Consider the following 20,653-nt stretch of genomic DNA (forward strand, 5'->3'; position numbering starts at 1 on the left):
AATGTGTTTTTATTTGACACCCTGTCCAGTGAGTTATGTTTCCAAAAAAGAGATTTTGTACAATAATGTTTATCACTAACTTGAAAAGTTTGATTTTGAGAAAATTATCCTGTTTCCTGGGCTAGATCAAGTCCTTAAAATCCTAAAAGTCTTATATGTTTATCTCAGATCTCAGAGCAACATTGTTTTTATTTACGACTTGGTTGAAAATAAGAAAAATGGGAAATGGGAATATGGGAGAAAAGTGTTTTTCACCACTTTCTTCCTGAATCATATTTTCAGATGTGTTGTAACATGGAATAGCCCATTGAATAAGAAGGGAGGGGGAGTACCCAAAACGATCATTAAAGATTAAGCCTTTTGATGTATTTTGAAGCATGTGAAGTAAGATTTGGAAAATGTAATGCTTTCAATTGAAGAGAACTTCATAAATCAGTTTTTAAGAGATGCTTTGGGGGCCCCTGGGAATCTTGGGGCCCCAGGCAACTGCCTGTGTTTGCCTAATTGTAGCTACGCCCCTGAGACTCGGTACAAAAGGCATCATGATGTGGAGAGGTCAAAACAGAAAAAAAAGTCACCAAGAAGGTTTTTACTGAGTTAGATCTAATGATACCTGCTTGTCACTGCCAGACGTGAGTAATGTGTTTTTTTCTTTACTATGTTTATGTATGTGAGTGTAGAAACACGTCTCATAACAGTGACTACCTAATGACTCACAGTTACTCTCGGTATTTAGCACACACACACACATGCATACCCCCACACATTCACACAGACAGCTTCTGCCAGCAGTCAACTCTTGTAAAAATCTAATTTCCTCCCTCAACAGCCTCGCCATGTGCCACCTTTAAAGTGGAGGGTAAAGTGTGTTGCCCTGATTTGTTCACAACCCCCACCTTTCTCCCTTTTCTAATTTCCTCTCAAGACTCCTTAGCTAACAAATAACCACTCGCTAATCCTCTCCTCCTTCCCATCTTCAGCAAAAATAAATACTAGTAGCATGTGTGTTTGTGACGGCCACAACAAAACAGATTTAATCTCATCCACGTGTTTAATTGTTTACTAGCAAATTGAGTCAGCCTCCCATGGCGAAGTATGCGCCCCCTCCCCAGTGCGTAATCACACATACACACATGCGCAACTCTCACCTAAACAACCCAAATGGAGACTAGTCTGTATATACATTTATAGGATAATTTAAAGTTTGCAATCTACAAAGTCAGACCTCAGAGCCTTTGAGGACGCAGATGCAGGAGCTGTATCTCGTCTGGTACCAATTTCAGTTCCCATGCAGCTCCAAGAGAGCCAAGCTACACTCTCACCACAATGTTATGGGAGGGGAAACTCAAAGCTGTTTCTCTATTTGGTTAACTTAAGTGGAGAAATTGCCAAACTGATGCTATTAGGTTAGAATGTAAAATAAATCAATTACAAAGATCCCATGTTAAACACGTGTGTGAATGAATCTGTCGGCTAAATGGTTCAGTTTCACGTCAAAGATAGTTACAGTACAACAATTTCAAACCGTCAGAAAAATTGAATCAATCATTAAAACTGTTATCTCCTTGGAATGTTGTCACCGGATGGCTTCTAAAATCTGCACAAGACTGATCAAAGGTTAAACTTACTCATTCAAGAACAGATCTATAGATCCCACACAGGTCCAAGTGGGAGTGTAAATAAGCCTCAAAACCACAAATTAACCCTACATGGGGCACAAAAAGTCACATCATACAGCAGCATCATAAAAAAACAAACTGGTCTTTCTCTGGGGACCTGATGCAGATTAGATTGGTCACTTGCTCACACTTTCCCTCACACATTCTCTCTTTCTCGTTCACACACATATGCATGAGCTGGATTCTCTGAGGCTTTGATATCTTCTGTATCTCAAACTCATCCATGACACATCAATACATCTCTCTAGCTCTCCACAGTTAGGCGCAGGTCTTGTGACAACTCTGAACCTGAAACATTAACCATCCCTGACCCATCAGAAAAAACAGAGAGGGGGATGAACATTTAAAAAAGGGAAAATAATCACAAATACCATAGTTCTTGGGTTGTTTTTTTGAACAAAGGGTGACTTACAAAGTCTACATTTGCTAGAGGCAGAGAGAAAAAAGACGCGTGAACACAATAACATAAACAATGGAGTAGGTTTTGTATTCAGGTGTCGGGTGTCCTGTGCCTGCCCTCACAGCAGCCACAGGCTAGTTCTCTTTGTCACATTAAATCGCACTGCTCTGTGAACTTCCAGCTAATGTATGAGCCTGTAGGGCATGCATCCACACCAAGGTTATTTGCATCAAAGGTGCAGGCTGTATGCTAAAGCCTGGTTGTTGTGGAGCTTCTTCAAAATCAGGGTCAAATGCAATGCAACAACACAGGGGCTTCAGTGGCACTAATTTTTCCCCTATTTCACAACTCAAAAGAGATTCAGTTAAAAAAAATGATGTGAAAAGCATATAAATTAAAAACTGAATCAACACTGCTCAAAGCTTTAGTGTTTTCATTGATTCATGGTGACAGATGGGCTGTAATCTTCATTTCTGTGGTTTCTTTCAGAGGGGAACAAATAGTAACAAATGGTGAGTTTATGCTGTTTAAACTGTCTTGGTTTAGAAGCTTACTCTTTTCAATTCAAGTTTAAAGGACAAAGCTTTAAAAAACAATGCATGAACTGTTGGTGATAATCACATGATAAAAGTTAACAGCATCTATCAACCATTCCAGAGGAATGTAGCATGTCGAAACATTTCATTCATTTCAAACGGGGAACAAACACGAAGAAGCAGCAAACTATGGCCTTAAACAAAGTGATTGTAGCGATTCTTTGTCTTGTGTATTTTCATAGAAAAAGCTAGCTTTAAGAAATCCTTCACAAACCTTTTGAGTCCCATTCAGTGCGCACTAATCCAGACAAGAAGCATTATCTTCTACCCTTTACCTTCATGCAATTTTCACGACAAACCTAAAAGAAATTCTCTTTCGGGTTTAAGACAAACAAAAACAGAAAATTCTGTGACTAAAACGACCACTCCGACCGGTGCCTGTGTTTTTGTTTGCTCCCTCCCTCCTTCACTCTGCAGCAGGACGCCTCCTATTGATTCAGTGAGGAAGAAAGTTGCCGGATTCACCATCCACAGGTCTGTCTCCCGGACTGTACCAACTTTCAGAGAATAGGGGTGAAGCTCCGGAATTTACCGAGCCAAGTAATATCAAAACCGTTACTCAACAAAATTGCCACCGAAGGTACATCACATAAACATAAAACAACTATAAGACGGCATAAACTTCATTATTGTGGAAAAATATACGTTAAAATAATATTAATTTAACGTAGCTGCCCCTACCGATAGTTGGTAGGCTCGGAAGCTATTAGACATTGAGGTATTTGGTAGACGCCCCCTTAAGCTTTTCTTTGTCTACCTACCTATTTTCCTTCTCTTTTCTTAAAAATACCTTGGACGGGTTCAACCCAAACCCTTTTTCTGGTGTTTAGAGTGACTATTACATGAGTAAAGTTGATTTTTGCACCTAAAGAAACTGCCTTATCAAGTCCTTAATTTGACTGTAGAAGCAAGACAACAGTAAGAAGGGGGAGTCAAGGGGTTAGATAGTAAGCTAGACAGGCTGTCTGCAGAGGAGTGAATGAGTCTTTAAAGGGCAGATAATGCAAACAAGTTTTTTTTAACCACGTATAAGAAGAATTTTGATCTTTGCCTCTATCATAAGTCACATGTAGTCCACTTACTATGAAAGAGTATGTAATAAAAAAGATGTTAATCAGGAGATGTTTGGATAAACATCTTGATTTGCATTTGTTTAAAAACAAAGTGAATGCTGGGAAACAGAGTTTTACTCCCAAAGTCCACTCAATCTACTCAGCCTAAATGAGATGAAATGCAGCAAGATGTATTATACCATGAATAGATTATATGCTTTATCTTTTGTAATAAGAGAAAATCTGCAATAGCTAAAGTGCTTTAATGTTTTTTTTTGTTGTGACAGTTTGTGACATTATGTTCTATGACTATTTCATTATTTAACATCCTACTTCCAGCTGTTCCACTGAGTCAGAAGTGAAACTGATGTGATTTCAGGTCAGGCTCCAAAGTCCCAAATACAGAACAGATCACTTCCTAAACATAGCTAATCATCTCCAGACTGCCCCAAACTGTGTATGTGTGTGAATGTGTGTATTTGTGTGCGTGGTTAGACTAACTAAACCCAGAGCATTCAAGGCCAGTGGATATTCCTGTAGGATGTTCTCTCTCTGCTTCTCTGTCCTCCTCCATAATTTTCCAAACCATGCCCTTTTGACTTGTTTAACCCCTTATTGTCCTTCAGTCCTTTTCTCTACTCCCGCTGCTTCACGATGCTCTGGCCCTCTGTGTGTGTGGACACACAAAATTGTTGTCAATATTTGAATCGGCCAGGCACAGCCGGAAAATAAATAGGCCTGTCAATATTTAACTTGAAATGGCTGGGACCACACAGGAGACAATGACCAGGAAAAAGGCAACACAGAAAGGATTTGCACATGGTGGGAGCAGGCTGGTGTACTGAATGTTCTATTAAATAACAGGAGAAAAGTAAAAGGAAGGAAAACTGAGTGGAAATTTTTTCAGCTGGCACAAATGATGAAACAGAGGGAGCTCTGCAGCTGAGAAAATCCAGGATAGGAGTCCTGGAGGGGGGAAAAGAAGATAGAAAACAGACAGGAGATAAACAGATCAAGATACCAACAGACGAAAAACAGATGGCACGTGGACATGAGAGGACAACGAGTTAAATAAAAGGGAAAGGGGTATATCTGAATTTCTGAGGCACCTCTGTTTTTATGTGAGTGTTTTGCAAGTTTTGGCTGCCTATACTGTAACAGAGTTATATGAGCAGAGCATGTTTGCAATTGCTGGAAGCTGTGACTCATTGTAGCAGCTAGCTGTTCCAAACCACAACAAATTAAACCAAACCAGGGGCTTACACATATGCACTACATCATTCAAAACACACACAAACATGCTGAAATGCTTACACACACATTAGTGCATACATTGATGAGAAAATTATGGACACAAATCTACAGTGCATCCCGCTGTTTCCATGCAAAACGTCAGCACAATATTAACTGTACCCATATGAGTCATACATACACTGAAAGGAATGCAAGTTAACCAAACCACAAACTAACATTTCTTTCTTCCCTTCTCTCTCACTCTCTTGTGCACACTCACATTCAGTTCTGAAGGTTGGCTCTCTCCATAAAACAAAGCCAACTTCTTTTCCAGCTCTTTTGTTCACCAGTAGGTGGCATTATATCAAAGCTTGTATGTGTGTGTGTCCTGTCAGTGTCAGTACATCCTACCCTGGGTAAGAGGTGTTGGCACAGTGACCTGGACTCCATCCAGGCTGCAGAGATGACCACAGGGGTCTAATGTCACAACACCTCCTGTGATGAAGAAAGTGAGGAGAAGTTGGGATCAGTAATGAATCAGTCTGATAAAACTTTAAAAAAAAAAAAAAAAAAAAGATAAAAATAGAATTTCAGACAGCTATAACAGGCAGTAAAGTTAGTAGCCTAGCTGTTTTGATTGAAGCACACATGAATACAAGCTATTTCTGTCTTTAAAACATGGCTTTGGTCTGCATGTCGAGCACAGTAATTAAGTTAAATACCCCACAGTGTAAATCACCATCCTGCTCCCTGTGTCTTAAAAAAGTTTCCTTTCTTACAACATTTTGACAGTCTACCAATGCTAAAACATCATATTGACATAATGTCAACAAATACTGTAATCTTTTTTACTGGTAGATATTTTTATTACTTTCTGCAGTTTTAGACAAAGTTAGGATTTTAAGATCTTATGCTCCGCTAAGCTGAAAAGCTTTGTTGATCACAGCTTGTTGAACACAGCCTTGTTGATACACATTTCTGGTATTCCAGTTTTTGAGAGGCAACTGTGTACCTGTGTTACAGCTGTGTGTATAATCAATGTCATAATGAAACCAATATGAACTGACATCAACCTTCATTGAAGATGAGACAGTGCTCTGCCTCGATGCCAGGCCCCTGGATCGTGATGTCCTGAGGAATTGGAGCATCTTCAGTGCCTATGCGAGTCACCCCTAAAAGATCGGACGATACAGAAGAGATCAATAGAGGAAAAAAATACATGGAAAACATACAGTATTTGAGCTTGAAGTCATGGTATAGCTACTCACAATCTAATATTTAAGTAAATATGGTGCATAAATTAAGTTTTTTTGGTCTGGTGAATGTATCTTGACCATTTATTGTTCTCCAGGATACAAAAGTTAAGGACACAGCCCCTCTGTTCTCCTAAAATGGCCTGTTCACATTGTGAACATTCCTCACTGAAATAGAAAGGCACACCAAGCTGAGAGATTGAGAAAGTGTGTGGCAACGTGGTGCGGCTTATGCAATAAAAATTTTTTTTTAAAGTATAGTGGAAAATGATATCACAATGCCAACTTTACTCTTACAACAGCCTGCGGTCTGATCTGTAGATAATTCACTCAGTTTAAGTCTTTCTCTTGGTTTTCACAGAATCAACTCAGCATCAGCACTTCCATATTGCCAAAATGACTTTATTCACTCTCGTTCTTTAAGGAAACACCAACCTTTTTATTTTACATTAGTGTGATCATATGGCTCTCTTTCTCCAGCTTTTTAAAGCCAGTGGGACTTTTTACTCCACTTCTCTCATATGGTGGAGGAGGAAAAACAAAGTATTTCTTTTTATAATATCAATAAATCAATCAATCAATCTAACTTCATCTATATAGAGCACTTTTCATGCACAACAGTGGCAACACGAAGTGCTAGACAAAAGAAAATAAGAAAAAAAATCATAAGTGGCCTGATAACTCCCCACAAACACACACATCAGTGTACAACCCTTCACCTCCAACCCACACCCCTAGTGCACAAGATGAAGATTAAATCCAGCAGATGACCTGAGGAACGCCATCTGGAGACCTTAATGAAAAAACACTGAAGGTAAACTAAAATGTTGAACTCAAAATAAAATAAACATCCATAAAGAGAAATTTGCAATCATTGCGTAGTTAACATTCTCAGCAACAAACTCTGACAGATTCTAAAGAGGCTTAAGCATGTCATCGATCTGCGTGCTAATGGATTACAGTTATACAAGCAGTGTTTCAACCTCAATTTTATTGGTAATATCTGAATGTTTGTTCCTGACAAATTGCCGTTATGTGCTTGGCCAGCTTGTTGAAAGAGTAATGAGGCTTTGGCACCATTGGTTGCTGATATGATGATGTGTAAGAAGGGGCTGATGAAGAGAGAAGGACACCTGGGGATAGCTGATGAAAGAGAAACTAAAAATAACTCTAAATACACCACCATTATGTCACTATAATTGTCCATGTGTGTGTTTGTGTAAGTACGCCAATTAGACTGAAAAACAGCTTGAGCTGACTTAAATACATCCTCCGTGACAGCTCGTGTGGATTCAAGTCTTTCAGTTTAATGAAACTGGAGCTTTTTTTCTGCTTTAGAGGAAAGTCATAAAACCAGTAGTTTGTAGTTTGAGTCATCTCTGTTTTATAGCTGTTTGGGTTTTGGTCTGTCTGCACTGTGATGTCCTCAGTCTGACACAGTAAACTGAGGATTTCTTCTGTGCCATAAACAATAAATGTTGCTAATTCCAAAGCAGCAACAGAAATTCTGGGTTGAGTATGCTTTGTAAATACATGTTTTTTGATCTATAGGAATCCTGAGGAAGGAGCCGGCTCTTTATAACTCAGCAACAAGAATTCCTAATTTCAATATTTGTTCTTTATACTTTTCCATGGGACTTAATTTCATAGGCTCAGAAAGGACAAACTTATAGGGTAGTGGAGCAGAGAGAGGCAGTGGAAGAGGTGGAAAGGATAAGGAGGGAAGGGGGTTAAAGGCCGTCAAGGTCTTATGACCTAAGAAGAAATGTGTAGTCCTGGGAACTGAGAAGTGATGGGAAGATGGATGGTTACAGTATGACCCTGTAATTCTAACCCATGGAGTATGTTGTAGGTATGTGTCTGTGTGTGTGTGTGTTTCACCTTCTTTCAGGGGCAGCAGGGTGATTGCCACACTCAGCCTTCCGCTGCCCAGGCTCACAAGATGAGGCGTTGCTGTCTGCACTTTCAGCCCCTTTCCTGTGTCGATCAGGTCCAGAGGTGGAGACTAGGAGCAGCAGTCAGAGTAGAAAAGGTCAGTTTTTCAACTCATAACTGATCAATTACCAGAACATTCTTCTTCTCTCTCTTTGAAAGACTTAACCTCTATTAAAGGTGATCATCAAAGGCCTGAGATGAACTAGAAATACTTCACAATAAGTTGACCAATAAGTATTTTAAAGTGGCTGTGCATTCTCACCTTGGGCTCAACAGGAGACATCTGATCTGACTCAGGCTGGAACAGCATCTCAGAGTCCTGAAGGAAACAAGAAAGAAAACAGTTCAGGCCAAACATTTATAACTGTAGGCTATGTTATTGATTATAATCCTGATTTTTAGTTGTCACTCAATCTGGTTCTAAACTCTTGATTGTGATTGGTCAAGACCACATAAACACAGTAAGATATTCTGAAAAGTAAGAGCAATGACAGGGAAAACCATTTCATACACAACTTATCAAATAGTTCCACTGACAGTTGTCCAGCACGCTGATGTAATTCCACCTCTTCCTGTTGACATACTTATACCTATAATTTGCCAGGCGCTGCCCTGTTGTCTATGGCTGCCTTTTGCAGCAGCTCTCTCTTCTTTATCCTTTTCTTGTATTTTTTTTTTCATCTCTTTTTCGTAATCTTTGCATTTGGAGTGGATCATTACTTTGTATGGCTCATTGTTGGTCATGGACACCAAACCTTTCCAGCTTCAGTGATATTTTTACTACTTTTTCTCCTGTGTTTGTCTGGAGATCCTACATGTACCCATGGCTGCATTGTTTACATGGGAACTCAGCTGTTAGCAGCATGTAGCATGTCAATGCTAACTGGTGTAAGGCCCGATGTCTTCTCACAAGGTGAAGAGAAGGAGGTGAGGACAATGTGCTGGTTTTCAGGTGTAAGCTAAGAGGTGACAACATGGACATGTCCTTCCATCCATCATTATTGGGAACGTAAGATCTGGCTCCAATAAGATGGACGAGCTAGCCGTGCTAACCCAGCAACAGAGGGAATACCAGAGGGCAGAGTAGCATCATGCTATTCACAGACATGGCTAACGGAGCAAACATCAGACACCAACGCCACATTGGAAGAGCTTCACCTGCTGTGAGCAGACAGTCTATAGGAGACACAGACTGAACAGACTGCTGAAGAGGCTCAGTCCTGGACCCTGTGGAGGTGGAAGCTGGCTGAACTGGAGAATGATGGACAAGCTGTCATCATCTATTTTCTTATGGACCCTTTTGCACTTTCTATACACTTTCTTACTTTTGTTTTCTTGATTGCTGCTGTCACTTCAATTTTGTTGTACTTTTTACCATGAAAAAGTTCTATTCTATTCTATTCTATTCTATTCTATTCTATTCTATTTATTTTGACAAAAATAAAATCTTAAGATTTATGGCCAACAGTGCAGAAACTAGTAAGAACTGTTGTAGCAAACAAGGAGCTGGGGATTTTCTGGAAATTGACACAAACTTGAACTGACACTACAAACCCCAATATGACGTGTGCTTTGACAGCATTACAAGACTAGATGAGTGAAAGGAAAATGCTCACAGACTTTGAAAGTTACAGGGAAAAGGAGTTTTTGCTAAAACTATTGTTTTATCCTGCATCTGTTTAGAATGTCGACAGATAAACATTTATATTTTGACTGTGTGAATAAAAATGTGAAGTTTAATGTGATTTAAAATGACTTTAATGTTATGTCAATGTTTGTTAGCCTGCAAGTAGAGAGATAAGAAAGCAGTTTCCGTAAATGAAAACTTCTAATTCACATAACCACCTGCTCACTAAACTCTATTCTTAGTCAATTATAAATAACAGTTTTTTTTTTCAAAACATTCTTCAGGACAAACTAAACCTTAAATACTCGTGCTATGGTAGGTCACACAAGTACCACACATCTGTACAAATGACGGCAAATTACACAGAAAAGAAAACAAGTGAGTTTAGCATGGCCAGCTGCTGCCACATGAGAGGAACTCCCCGTGTGAAAGTGTTCCATGGGGAATACACCACTTGAGAGGACACACACACACACACACACACACACACACACACACACACACACACACACACACACACACACACACACACACACACACACACACACACACACACACACACACACACACACACACACACACACACACACAGGCTGGTGTTCAGTGGGAATGACTGGCAGAAATGTTCCACGACAACAGAGTTCCCACAACTTGTTGGTTATGGTCTATCATCACACTGTCTGGTGCTGTGAATGTGTTTGTGTTACTTGATAAATGTCTTTTCTGGACTATCTTACCCATGACATCATCGGCCCAAACAACTCAAGAGGACAGATATCAATGTCAAGTAATATTAAATATTACAATCCGACTTTATGCACACAGAAAATACACACTTCAAAACAGATTGTCTTTTGTTCCTTAGAGCAACCCCGTGGTTGAAAAGTTATCGTATGCTGTCAGATACATTTTAAGATTTACAGTACTTAACATTACTACCTCTAGGGGGTGCCTAGTTAAGATTCAGTGTTTTGTCCTTATTTTCTAACACTTGGCACCAGAGTCTTAGATGGAGGGAAAAACATCAAGTAAAATTTTGTAAGGGTGGGAAAGGCAGGAAGCCAAAAGAACAGTCTGAAATAGTTGGGCAGGACTGAAGCGGCACTGAAAACGAGGAGAATCCTAAACTATAAGAAGAAATCAAAACAGAGTGAGATAAAAGCAAACCCAATCAAAGCTGCCTCGAATAAATGTGTGTTATGCTCAGATCCAGTGCCAAGAACAAGCCCTGCAGTACCCTACAATTCCACACAGGAAAAACTCTCCTGCTTCTATTTGTGGCCACAGAAACACACACACACACACACACACACACTCACACACCAGATGGGTGAGTGAATTGCTTCTCACCAAAGCAGCGATGATTACAGTACATGGGAAACCACCTTGACCACATTTCCTATTCCACCTTCTGTCATCTGGTCTCCTCTCTTCTCTCCTGGTTATACTCCCCCTTCCTCCATGTTATCCTGTAATAATCCTGTAATAATATACATGACCCGCCTCTCATCGTTTCCACTATTACTCCTCTTGTTTTAGTAACATTTCCTTCCTGTCACTTCAGGGCACTCCTCTGTCTGTTTTTCCATCCTTTCTTTCTTCTGCTCTCCTCTTTTTTAGCGCATGTCTCATCTTCATTTCTCTTTTTTATCTCCTATCCTTCAGCTTTTTCAATCTCACCCACCTCCCTTCTCCTCACACCAGCAGAGGAAGCGCAAATCAAAGTCAGCTCGGCACCATTTCCTCTGATTCAGCACCAGCTTCCTCTCTTTGGTCACTTCCTTTGCTGCTTTAACACCCTTTTTGCCTTTAAAAACACTCACACGCACAAGCACGCACACACACACACACTGAACACCAGCTATTCTTTGCTCTCCAGCCAACCATGTCACCCCTATGCACCAACAAACATTCACAAATAAAGTCACACACCAGCTCTTTTTTGTTATCACTTGAAGATATGAGTGCCCACATTCCATTGAGGTTTTTTTTCTCCTCTGCTGTAGACAAAGCAAACACACGAGGTATGATGGCAACATGAGGCGGATAAAGGTGAGGGCACTGCAGAAACCACATAAAAAAATAAAGAAGAGTCAAACTTCAAAGTCTCAGAAACACCTTGCTTACTGTTTCACATAAACACAACTTCTCTTTATTTGCTTTATTGTTCGCCTCTTGTTGTCTGTTATTTAATTCATCCCCCACCCCTAAGGCCTTCCAAGTCCCCTTCTTTCACCTGGTGAGCTCCAATCTGGGCAGGTCAAGACAGGTCTTTGGCCTTGTTGTGCTTTAGTTAAAGCAAAGCACTGAAGTGTGTCAACCTGCTTCTAGATTTTCAGATTGCAGCCTGGTATCCTGACGCCCACTTCCTGAGTCTCCGTTATCTTCGGTGCTATCATGGCTAGATTGGAGAACTCAGGTATGAAGTCTGAATTTGCAGCTTTAAAAAAGGAATTGTAAACTGACAATAAGATAATATGTGAATGTGAAGATGTGCTAATATCCCCATTGCATTTTAAACTCTGGCCAATTTGGATATCATTTTTCAGATTGGACCCAAAGATCCTAATTGAGGGATAAGTTGTTGTGACAACTTTTGCTTTTCTGCTTTGGCTTGACACTCTCTGCTCTTGTCCACCATTAATAAACCAATAATTGATTTTTTTGCCCATTATGTTAAACTTTCTTTCTTTTTCTTTTTTTTTACTTCAGTCTTGTCTTTGATGTTTGTCATGTCTGTTTTATTTTCCAGTCGCATCTCTTCTCCTTTTTTAGGTCACTTCACTCACTGCCCCGGGTTTTCCCACCCTCATGATTGTGATTCCAGCCTCTCATTGTTTCTACCTTTCCCTCATTACCTCATGTATAAAAGTCTCCTCTAATTGTCCAGCGCCAGATTGTCATGTCCTGTGAGTCATTCATGTAACTTCTTTGTCTATCTTCATTGCCTTCTGCACCATGTTTGTCTTTGTTGTTACTTCTTTTAAAGTTTTCAGCATTCAGCATTCAGGCTATGAATTTGTTTGGACACTTTATTTCTGCAATCTTGAAATTAGAGAGTTTATTTTGTTTACATGTTAGATTAGTTCCATAGACTGTACAAAACATGGATGTCGTCTCGCCGACATCACCCATCTGTTTCTGAAGCGGTAAATGAAGCACATTGGCTTCGCCTACAGCCATAGGGCGCCTGTCAGTCACGTGACCCCTAGCTGTGCCTCTTATTGGGGGAGCTCGCGATCTTAATATCCTCTGAACGGCCAAGTTAGAAAAAAATTCACCCCGTACAGTGGGTGCTGATAATAAAATTTGCGACTCAGACAGGAGACGTTTTTTGAACCAGGCTGTAAATAGGTTAGTTTTCTGCTTTGAAAACGTCTTTTTTTGGCTTGGTGTGTATGTGACTTCCAGGACTTCCGGAGCCAGCGTCAAGCGAACACTCGAGAAACAGCAGATTTTAGCACTTCCACACTGTCTCATATTCATAGACCAGAAGTTGCTGCTTGGTTAGTTCTTTCTGATCTTTGTCAATAATCCTAAGTGTCACATTAAACTTGAGTTTTGTTAAAAATAGATACAGGCAAAACGTTGCAAATGGGATGGAATTTTAGCCTCTTAGCAAACATTAATAACATCATGTCATCAATATCAGCAAAGTATAAAGTTATGCGAGGTAATGTGTTATTCTTAGCATTTATATTAACTAAAGGGATATGCTCACACGTACTCAAAGCCATTCAATATGGTCTGGCTGTAGAAATCTGTTGGACTTACTTACTAGGGATTCTCAAGGCTTGGCGTTCTCATATGGACACTGGAAGGATTGCAGTATCGTGTGTTAGGTAGACACAGGTAAACTCTTACACCTACATGTGTTTTTTTAAATTAATGATGTCATATTATTCCAAAGTAGTAGTACAACATATCAACATACACAACATACACAAAAAGATTTGAGCAGAATACTTAATACTTAATCTGGTGATCTGCACCAGGTTTTGCTCTCAGCCTGCAATCTAAAAATCAAGCATGCACTTTTTTTGTGCCAAAGTCTGAAGCAATAAAAAAAATCAGCAACTACAAACTTAACCTCTAACGGTCAAACATTTTTGTGCCAGGAAAGATTTGGTTGCAATGAGTTCAGGAGAAAAGTCGAGTTACTTGGAAGTGCATGTTATTAATTAGAACCATCTGGGTCTGCCTGGAGGAAAGTAGGAATGTAAACTTTTTATATTTTCACAAACTTATGCATGGAATGGAAGATATGAACGATCTGGAAAGTTGTCAAAGGTAAATGCTTCCTTCTAAGGGAAAGTTGTCCAGCAAGTAACCATCCTCAACAGGCTCAGCATCATTTCAAATCTAACTGAACTTAGACTGATGTGCACTTGAAAATGCTCATGAAATAATGAAACACCAACCTAGAATTAAAAGATTCAGTGTCCCAAAAGAGGCAATGTGTGGTACAGAACATAGTTTGAAAATAACAAAAAACTAAGACATGTAAATGTAAACACAGTGTCCCTTTGATGCCATCTGTAGAACAGCTGAGTCTGCCTAAAATGCTGAGTTTCTCCTGCATCTGGACTCAGAGACAGAGGGTAGGAGAGAAAAACTCGGGGTAAGGAAGAAAGTAAGAGTGGCAGAAGACAAAGGAGTCATTAAACCTGAAGGACGGACACAGCATTCATAAAGTGTTTCGTTTCATCTTTTTATTTTCCTCTACCTTCACTTTCATCCCTCATTTCATGTTGAGTCCCTTCTCTGCTTCTATTTCCTCTACATCTGTTTTGCTTTTCTCTCTGTTTCATGTGTCCTCTGCATTGTTGTTGCTGTCTGTTTCTCTTGCAGGCTGTGTTCTCAAAACCACATTTTGAGGCTAAATGTTGTTGGTGTCATTGATTTGGAACAGATTTTTCTATGGCATGAGTTTGAGTGGTTAAGCAACTCTGAAACTAGGTTTTTGAAAAACATCAAACCTTGAATTTAATCTCACTATAAATTTTTCTTGTTTAAAAAGTATGAAATTTGATTTTTTTTTTAAAAATGGTGGAAAAAATAAACTTCTGTCAGACAAACTTCCTAGAAGTACAAAATAAATAGTCTCAATTCCTAAATTATTATCCCCATAATATCATTTTGATTAAAAATTGCAATGATGTATGATTACTAAAATTGAATGCAATGTTATTGAGAATACAGCACAGGGTATTAGACCATGAAACACAGAAATGCTTATAACAAACCATATGTTCAATGTTGTTAATCTGCTTCTTCACTGGCTGTGGCTGCTTTATTGTTGTAGTACACAATGACCTCATGTTGTTTCAAGGTAGACTTTGGCATAATAGGAATTTACTGGTCTATACACTTGACCCACTTATGGAAATGAGGCTGGAAGTATCCTGAGCTGACTGCACATGAACAGTGAAGAGTGTTCCCTGTCGGATGGGAGGTGGGGGGTGTCCAGAACCAGGACATGACAACAAATTCAGACACTATAGAAATCACGCTATGAGGTTTCTAATCTAACTCTTGTTTGTGATCAGCATTTGGGGTATTGTGTTGCGGTGGCATTTGAACAGAAAACCTTTACAGGTCACAACACTAACATCATCAAACCCACTCGTTCAGGGTGAGTTTTCATGATTCAGTGAAGGGTAAGATTTTTCAATACATCCTTGCATTAGCTCACCCCTACTTTATCTTAATATCACACTAGGGGTCCAGCAAAACAAACAAACAAACAAACAAACAAACAAACAAACAAACAAACAAACAAACAAAAATCAAGGGGTCTCATTTCAATTTGTGTTTGTCTGTTTTTCACATATTGGTGTACATGTGTAACCAGCTGGTTAGCGATTATCCCCCGCGGCTGTTGACGGAACTAATGATTGACGTCCTGATTGTTCCAGGGGTAAATTTACCTGCAGCAGCTCCACTCTATCTGTTTGTACTTCCGGGTTAAGAGCAGGTAAGGGCTGTGCTGCAGGTCACCTCGTTTAAGCTGATTTAACAATTCACTAACTAATATTTTTTAATCGCAGGATCGTGTTTCGTGTAGGAATCTGAAGACTTTTGGCCAGCATGAAGAGCCGACTACGAACGTGTCGAGTGGTGACCGGAAGTGTGTTGTTGTGAGGTCGCGAACAGCCCAGGTAACCAAATTGTTTGTAGCGTTAATCATTGTTGTGAATGCTAAACTGTTGAACTGTCAGTGGCTAAAATGTCCCAGTTTGTAACTGTTGCCTTGTTCGTTTTGTTTGTTCTTGTTGGTTAGTTCTACTGCCGTTCTGTTTCCTTCATTTTTGGTTAGGATCTTTAGCTTTAAGTCACCTGAGGTCAGTCTTACTTTCGCCATCGTTTAGTAGAGTCCTGTTTTGTTACAGTTACATTTTTTTTTTTTTTTTTGGCCTGTAGTTTTGGGTTTAGTTCCTCGTTTCTTTTTGCTTTAAGAGCTATAACAGGATACATTCCTGGTTGGAAGGCCGTGGCTGCTGCACAGGTTATCTAGTCAGGGTTTTTTTCTTTGTTGATTTGACGTACATTTCTATTGACCATTACAGGTGTTGTGTTGTTTATAGCTTGACCTAATAAGCCTGCCTGGCACCGTTCAGTGTCTAATTTTCAGGGTGTGACTTCAAACTGGTTTACTGCAACTGTCTATTTATTATTGGATTTCTTATTGTATTTTTAAACAACATTTTTTTAAATAATGTGAATAAAAATAAAGTTTGAATTCATATTTTTCTGAAAAATACATGCCTTTGTAATTAATTTGTAGAACTTACCTGTCTTACAGGGTAAACCCACTGTTAAAGGGTCACTATCTAATGTATGATATCTGTTAGTTATCTTTGGGTGAGAGTCCTAAGGTGGCGTCAATGGTTTTCCTGAAATTCCTAACACCAGAAGTCCCTCACCAGTCCTTACTTGGTTACACATGTACACACAAAACACACACACACTCCTTGACAAATATATTATGTTCCTGATAAGAATGTTTAAAAACGCTGTCTGCATATCCAGAGATCCATGAAGTGCGTGTTCACATGTTTTATTTACTCTAGGCTTCTTGGCACTGTTCCTATCAGAAAGGTCTCAGTCTGACCTGATTCAGCTGGAATCACGTACAACTGTTTATCTTCAAAAGGGCAGATTTAAAAAAAATTAATTTGTTAATGTGAATGTGAAACACTGTACTTTTGCTGCATAAAAAATCTGAATATTTAGTTGGAATTACACACATAGTAAAAATCTCTATTGTTTTTGTGTTGTGTCGTTTGGACGCCACATGACCCGCTACCTGGCCCAGAATCCTACTGTTCCATTGAATGTTTTGTTTCCAGAGAAAATGGATTGAACAAAATGATTCAAATGCAACCAGACATGATTGAATTTGCTAATCGGTCTGGCAGGCCAAGCTCGTCTTCCCACCCAATTTCCCCTCTCATAGTCCCGAGTGTTTAATTCACTTGAAAAGCATTGCACTCAGTTTCTTTGCCAGTTTCTTTGCTTTCCCTTGTTGTCTCTGTCCTTATCTGTCTCCTTCTTCATCTCTCTGTCCTTCCCTAACATCCCCTCCCCATACATTCCAGCGTTACCCTCTTCTCCTCCCACCTGACAAAGCCAGCATTGTATCACGGTTTCTGTTTAATATGGAGTCCCTCTCTCTTGGTCTCTCATTCAAAGCCACCCAAAGAGACTAACTGGGGTTATCTTCCTACGTTTACTGACAACAATGTATGTTTTGTCTGCTGCAACATCTTTTATCAAGCTTTAATTAATTTAATATTTGCCTTATAAATTCACAAACTTCCAAAAGGTCAATGTCCCAGTGCACTACACATCTGTACAAAGGCATTTGTTTTGGAAATAAAATATAGCTTCCCTCTTTAAGTCTTTCATAGAAGGACACATGAATTTACTTCATTGTCTGTGGGTGGTTATGTCTTTGTTTCTGTGCATGCATGTGTGCGTGTTTTGGAAAAACTCTGCAAGCAGATTATCACAACTTAACCTTGAACCTTTTCTTAAACACAACAAACATCCACCAGCATTGTCGTCCAACACAAACTCTCTCATACTCCTATCAGGGTTTTTTTCCGCATTCACTAAAATACGAGCTCCTCACAGGAAAGAAAACCATTGTTATTGCAGCTGACTCAAAGTTAGAGGAAATGTAGCTTGAATTTCTTTAGAGGGTGTGTGTTTCTTTGGAAGGGACTGGACTACTCTCGCCACCACATGCAGGGGATCAAGTGATGTTTGGGTTTCTAAGGAGCGGATATGACAGCGGGATGAGGAAAGACAGTGAATTAGTGGAGGGACATCTAAGCCACTTCAGTAATGAATCTCACAGGCTGAGCTGAACTGTATTCCTGAAAAGAAAAGAAAGAAGAAGGCCAAACGATGGACTGTGAGATAAGGAGAATGATGGGGAGACTGGAAGATTAGGGGAAAGGAAACAGATAAACCAGAGATGAAGAAAAACAGATTAATGCTGGATTATAAAAAAAAGTCTCACTCATATCACTGACCTCCTGGCTGTCTGGTAAACATATAAGAAGTGCACAGACCTGCTCGTGGGGGTGTGTCAAAACAGATATCGTGAAATGACATAAAACTCTACTTCAGCTAAATAGAAAACTTTATTTGTATGTGCCAACAAACAAAGATCAAACCCTATTTGTATGATGAATCCTGTTTTTCACATCATGATCAGAGCCAACCTGACAGGTTTAATGGTTTTAACATTAGCTTAGATTTCCATGAGCAGTTTTGCAGGAATGAAAACACATGGAGAGTTTTTAAACCATATGTTCCTCAATTCTAAAGATACCCAACTTACAGATGCTGTTTGGGTACAGAGCTGAGGCAGATCCCATGAAAGACAACCTTCAACCTCATAATTACTCAAGGATACAGTGCCACAATATGCACCACGCAGCTTGTTTTCATATAACCAACAAGACGCATACTATATGACAGAGTACAGCAAGCGGTAGCATCCAAGACACCTCAAATCTAAAAAAAGAAAAAAAAAAACAAGGGCTAAAAAATGCAGTTTCTCAAATGTCCACTTGAGGCTTTATCAGTATATATATATATATATATATATATATATATATATATATATATATATATATATATATATATATATATATATATCAACATGAATGCTTGAGTTGAATGCTCTATTGAGTTGTTAATTTATGCGGTAAAGTCTGACTTTCTCTATAAAAGGAACAGGCTAACCAGTATATCTCCTTGGTAGTGCACTTAAACTATTGACAAGTGGCTGAAGATAACCCCACTGGTTAAAAAAAAAAAAAGGGCAGTCCCTTTAACAACTGACATGTTATGATGTGTTGAAGAGGTCTGAACTGGTAGGAGTATAATGTTGGATTTACTGCTCACATTTTGGTTTTTTAGTGTGTATAAGGGTGGGAGCCTCATACTAAATCAGGTGAATATTCCACATATGAGTCATAGAATATTTTACACTCTGTACACCAGCTTACCATGCAAGGACTTATTGATGTTAGACAAGTTTTTTAGATTTAATTGTGAGAAATGAGAGGTTTGCTGTTATACACACACCCAATATCAAGTGGTTAATACAACAGACAGATCACTGCTCTGTGTCCTTTTATAGGCACCAGTATCCATGTGGTATTCTGATCAGAATATCACATTAAAAATAACCTAATAACATGATTTAAACAGATTCTAAAGTTATATCATCTTGGTCATCATCAGTCAAGGCTGTGTTTTCTCACAAACAAACACAAGATTATATGTGATTTATTTGCTGAGAACCAAATCTGGAATTAAAGTCTGTTAAGACATCAATCACTGAGGGAACAAACACTGCTAAGAACTTCCTGAGCTCCAGGCTTAACACAAGTAGAATTTTCACAAACAATAAACCAGTAAAACGTTTCTTTTTTTCTCAAAGAAACTTGAATACAGCAAAAAAGAAAGAAAAAGAGACGCTCAATTTTGAAGCAACGCACTTACCATTAGTGAAGCTGGACTGACCACTTCTGTCATCGTGCAAAAAAGACCCAGTTACGTAAATCCACACAAAGTCCAGGAAAAATTCTGTCACTTTCCCCCTGCAGTGATCACAGCCTCTCTCTGAACGGCGTATACATTCCCTGTGTAACACGGGCAACCTGTGGATGCCTGGGAAAGAATCCCCCGTTACATTCAAACACACACACGCACGCACGCACACACCACAAGAAAACTCACTGCAAACGTACACAAACGTAAAAAGCCGGCGGCCTCAGCCAATCGCGACGTGTGGAGGAATTTCGCAAACAGCTGGAAGTGGAGCTAGAGAGGGAGCAGAGAGGGAGCAGGGGGAGGGAGTCTCTTTCTCTCCGCGACTCACACAAACAGAGCTTAATGTGTAGGTGTTAACAGACCACCTACACTTGACCCCTCATTCCCACTGGCTTAAGGGTAGAATAAAGCGAGGTAAATAGGTGGAGGGAAGATAAAAGACACAGAGAAGGGAGAAAGTTTTTTTTTTTTTTGGACCTGCTTGTCTGCAATGATATGAAATAGAAACCAGGGTAGAAGAATGTTTAGCTTATGATATTACAACAGGAATGTAGTCCAGCCTCCTTTTGTAGGACACAGTCCAGTCCTGATACTGATAGTTCTTAATTATCCTGTCTGCACCCAAAGATCCAGACTGGAGGAAAAACAGGCTGTCAGAACTCATATACAGCAGGATCCTTGATTCAGAGATGCAGTTTGACTAATTGAAAACATGCTTATTACAGTCTTTATAAAGAAAAACTATTCAGGTCACATACTTTATTTGAAAGGCTTAGTATACACAGCCATATTGTGAGTATT

The 20,653-nt window shown here is 39.4% G+C and overlaps 1 protein-coding gene across 5 annotated transcripts in view; it reads right to left on the reverse strand.

The window, feature by feature from the left end:
• The window catches only part of phldb2b (pleckstrin homology-like domain, family B, member 2b), a 43,047-nt gene extending 23,020 nt beyond the window's left edge, over nucleotides 1–20,027 (reverse strand). Inside the window, exons 1-5 of one of the 5 annotated variants that reach the window (XM_074693413.1) lie at nucleotides 19,802–20,027; nucleotides 8,411–8,467; nucleotides 8,095–8,218; nucleotides 6,034–6,132; nucleotides 5,372–5,455 (exon numbers count right to left, since the gene is read on the reverse strand). In XM_074693413.1, the coding sequence (XP_074549514.1) occupies nucleotides 5,372–5,455; nucleotides 6,034–6,132; nucleotides 8,095–8,218; nucleotides 8,411–8,467; nucleotides 19,802–19,834 (397 nt within the window). In that variant the 5' untranslated portion in view covers nucleotides 19,835–20,027. Of the gene's footprint in view, nucleotides 1–2,889; nucleotides 3,106–5,371; nucleotides 5,456–6,033; nucleotides 6,133–8,094; nucleotides 8,219–8,410; nucleotides 8,468–19,801 lie in introns of those variants that run through there. The other 4 variants (XM_074693414.1, XM_074693415.1, XM_074693417.1 and 1 more) reach the window with 4 other exon arrangements.
• Nucleotides 20,028–20,653: the final 626 nt, after the last annotated feature.

This window comes from Halichoeres trimaculatus, unplaced genomic scaffold, assembly GCF_033239565.1.
Source record: "Halichoeres trimaculatus isolate MK-OKI-2021-1 unplaced genomic scaffold, fHalTri1.1 fHalTri1_scaffold_18, whole genome shotgun sequence".
Classification (NCBI taxonomy): domain Eukaryota; kingdom Metazoa; phylum Chordata; class Actinopteri; order Labriformes; family Labridae; genus Halichoeres; species Halichoeres trimaculatus.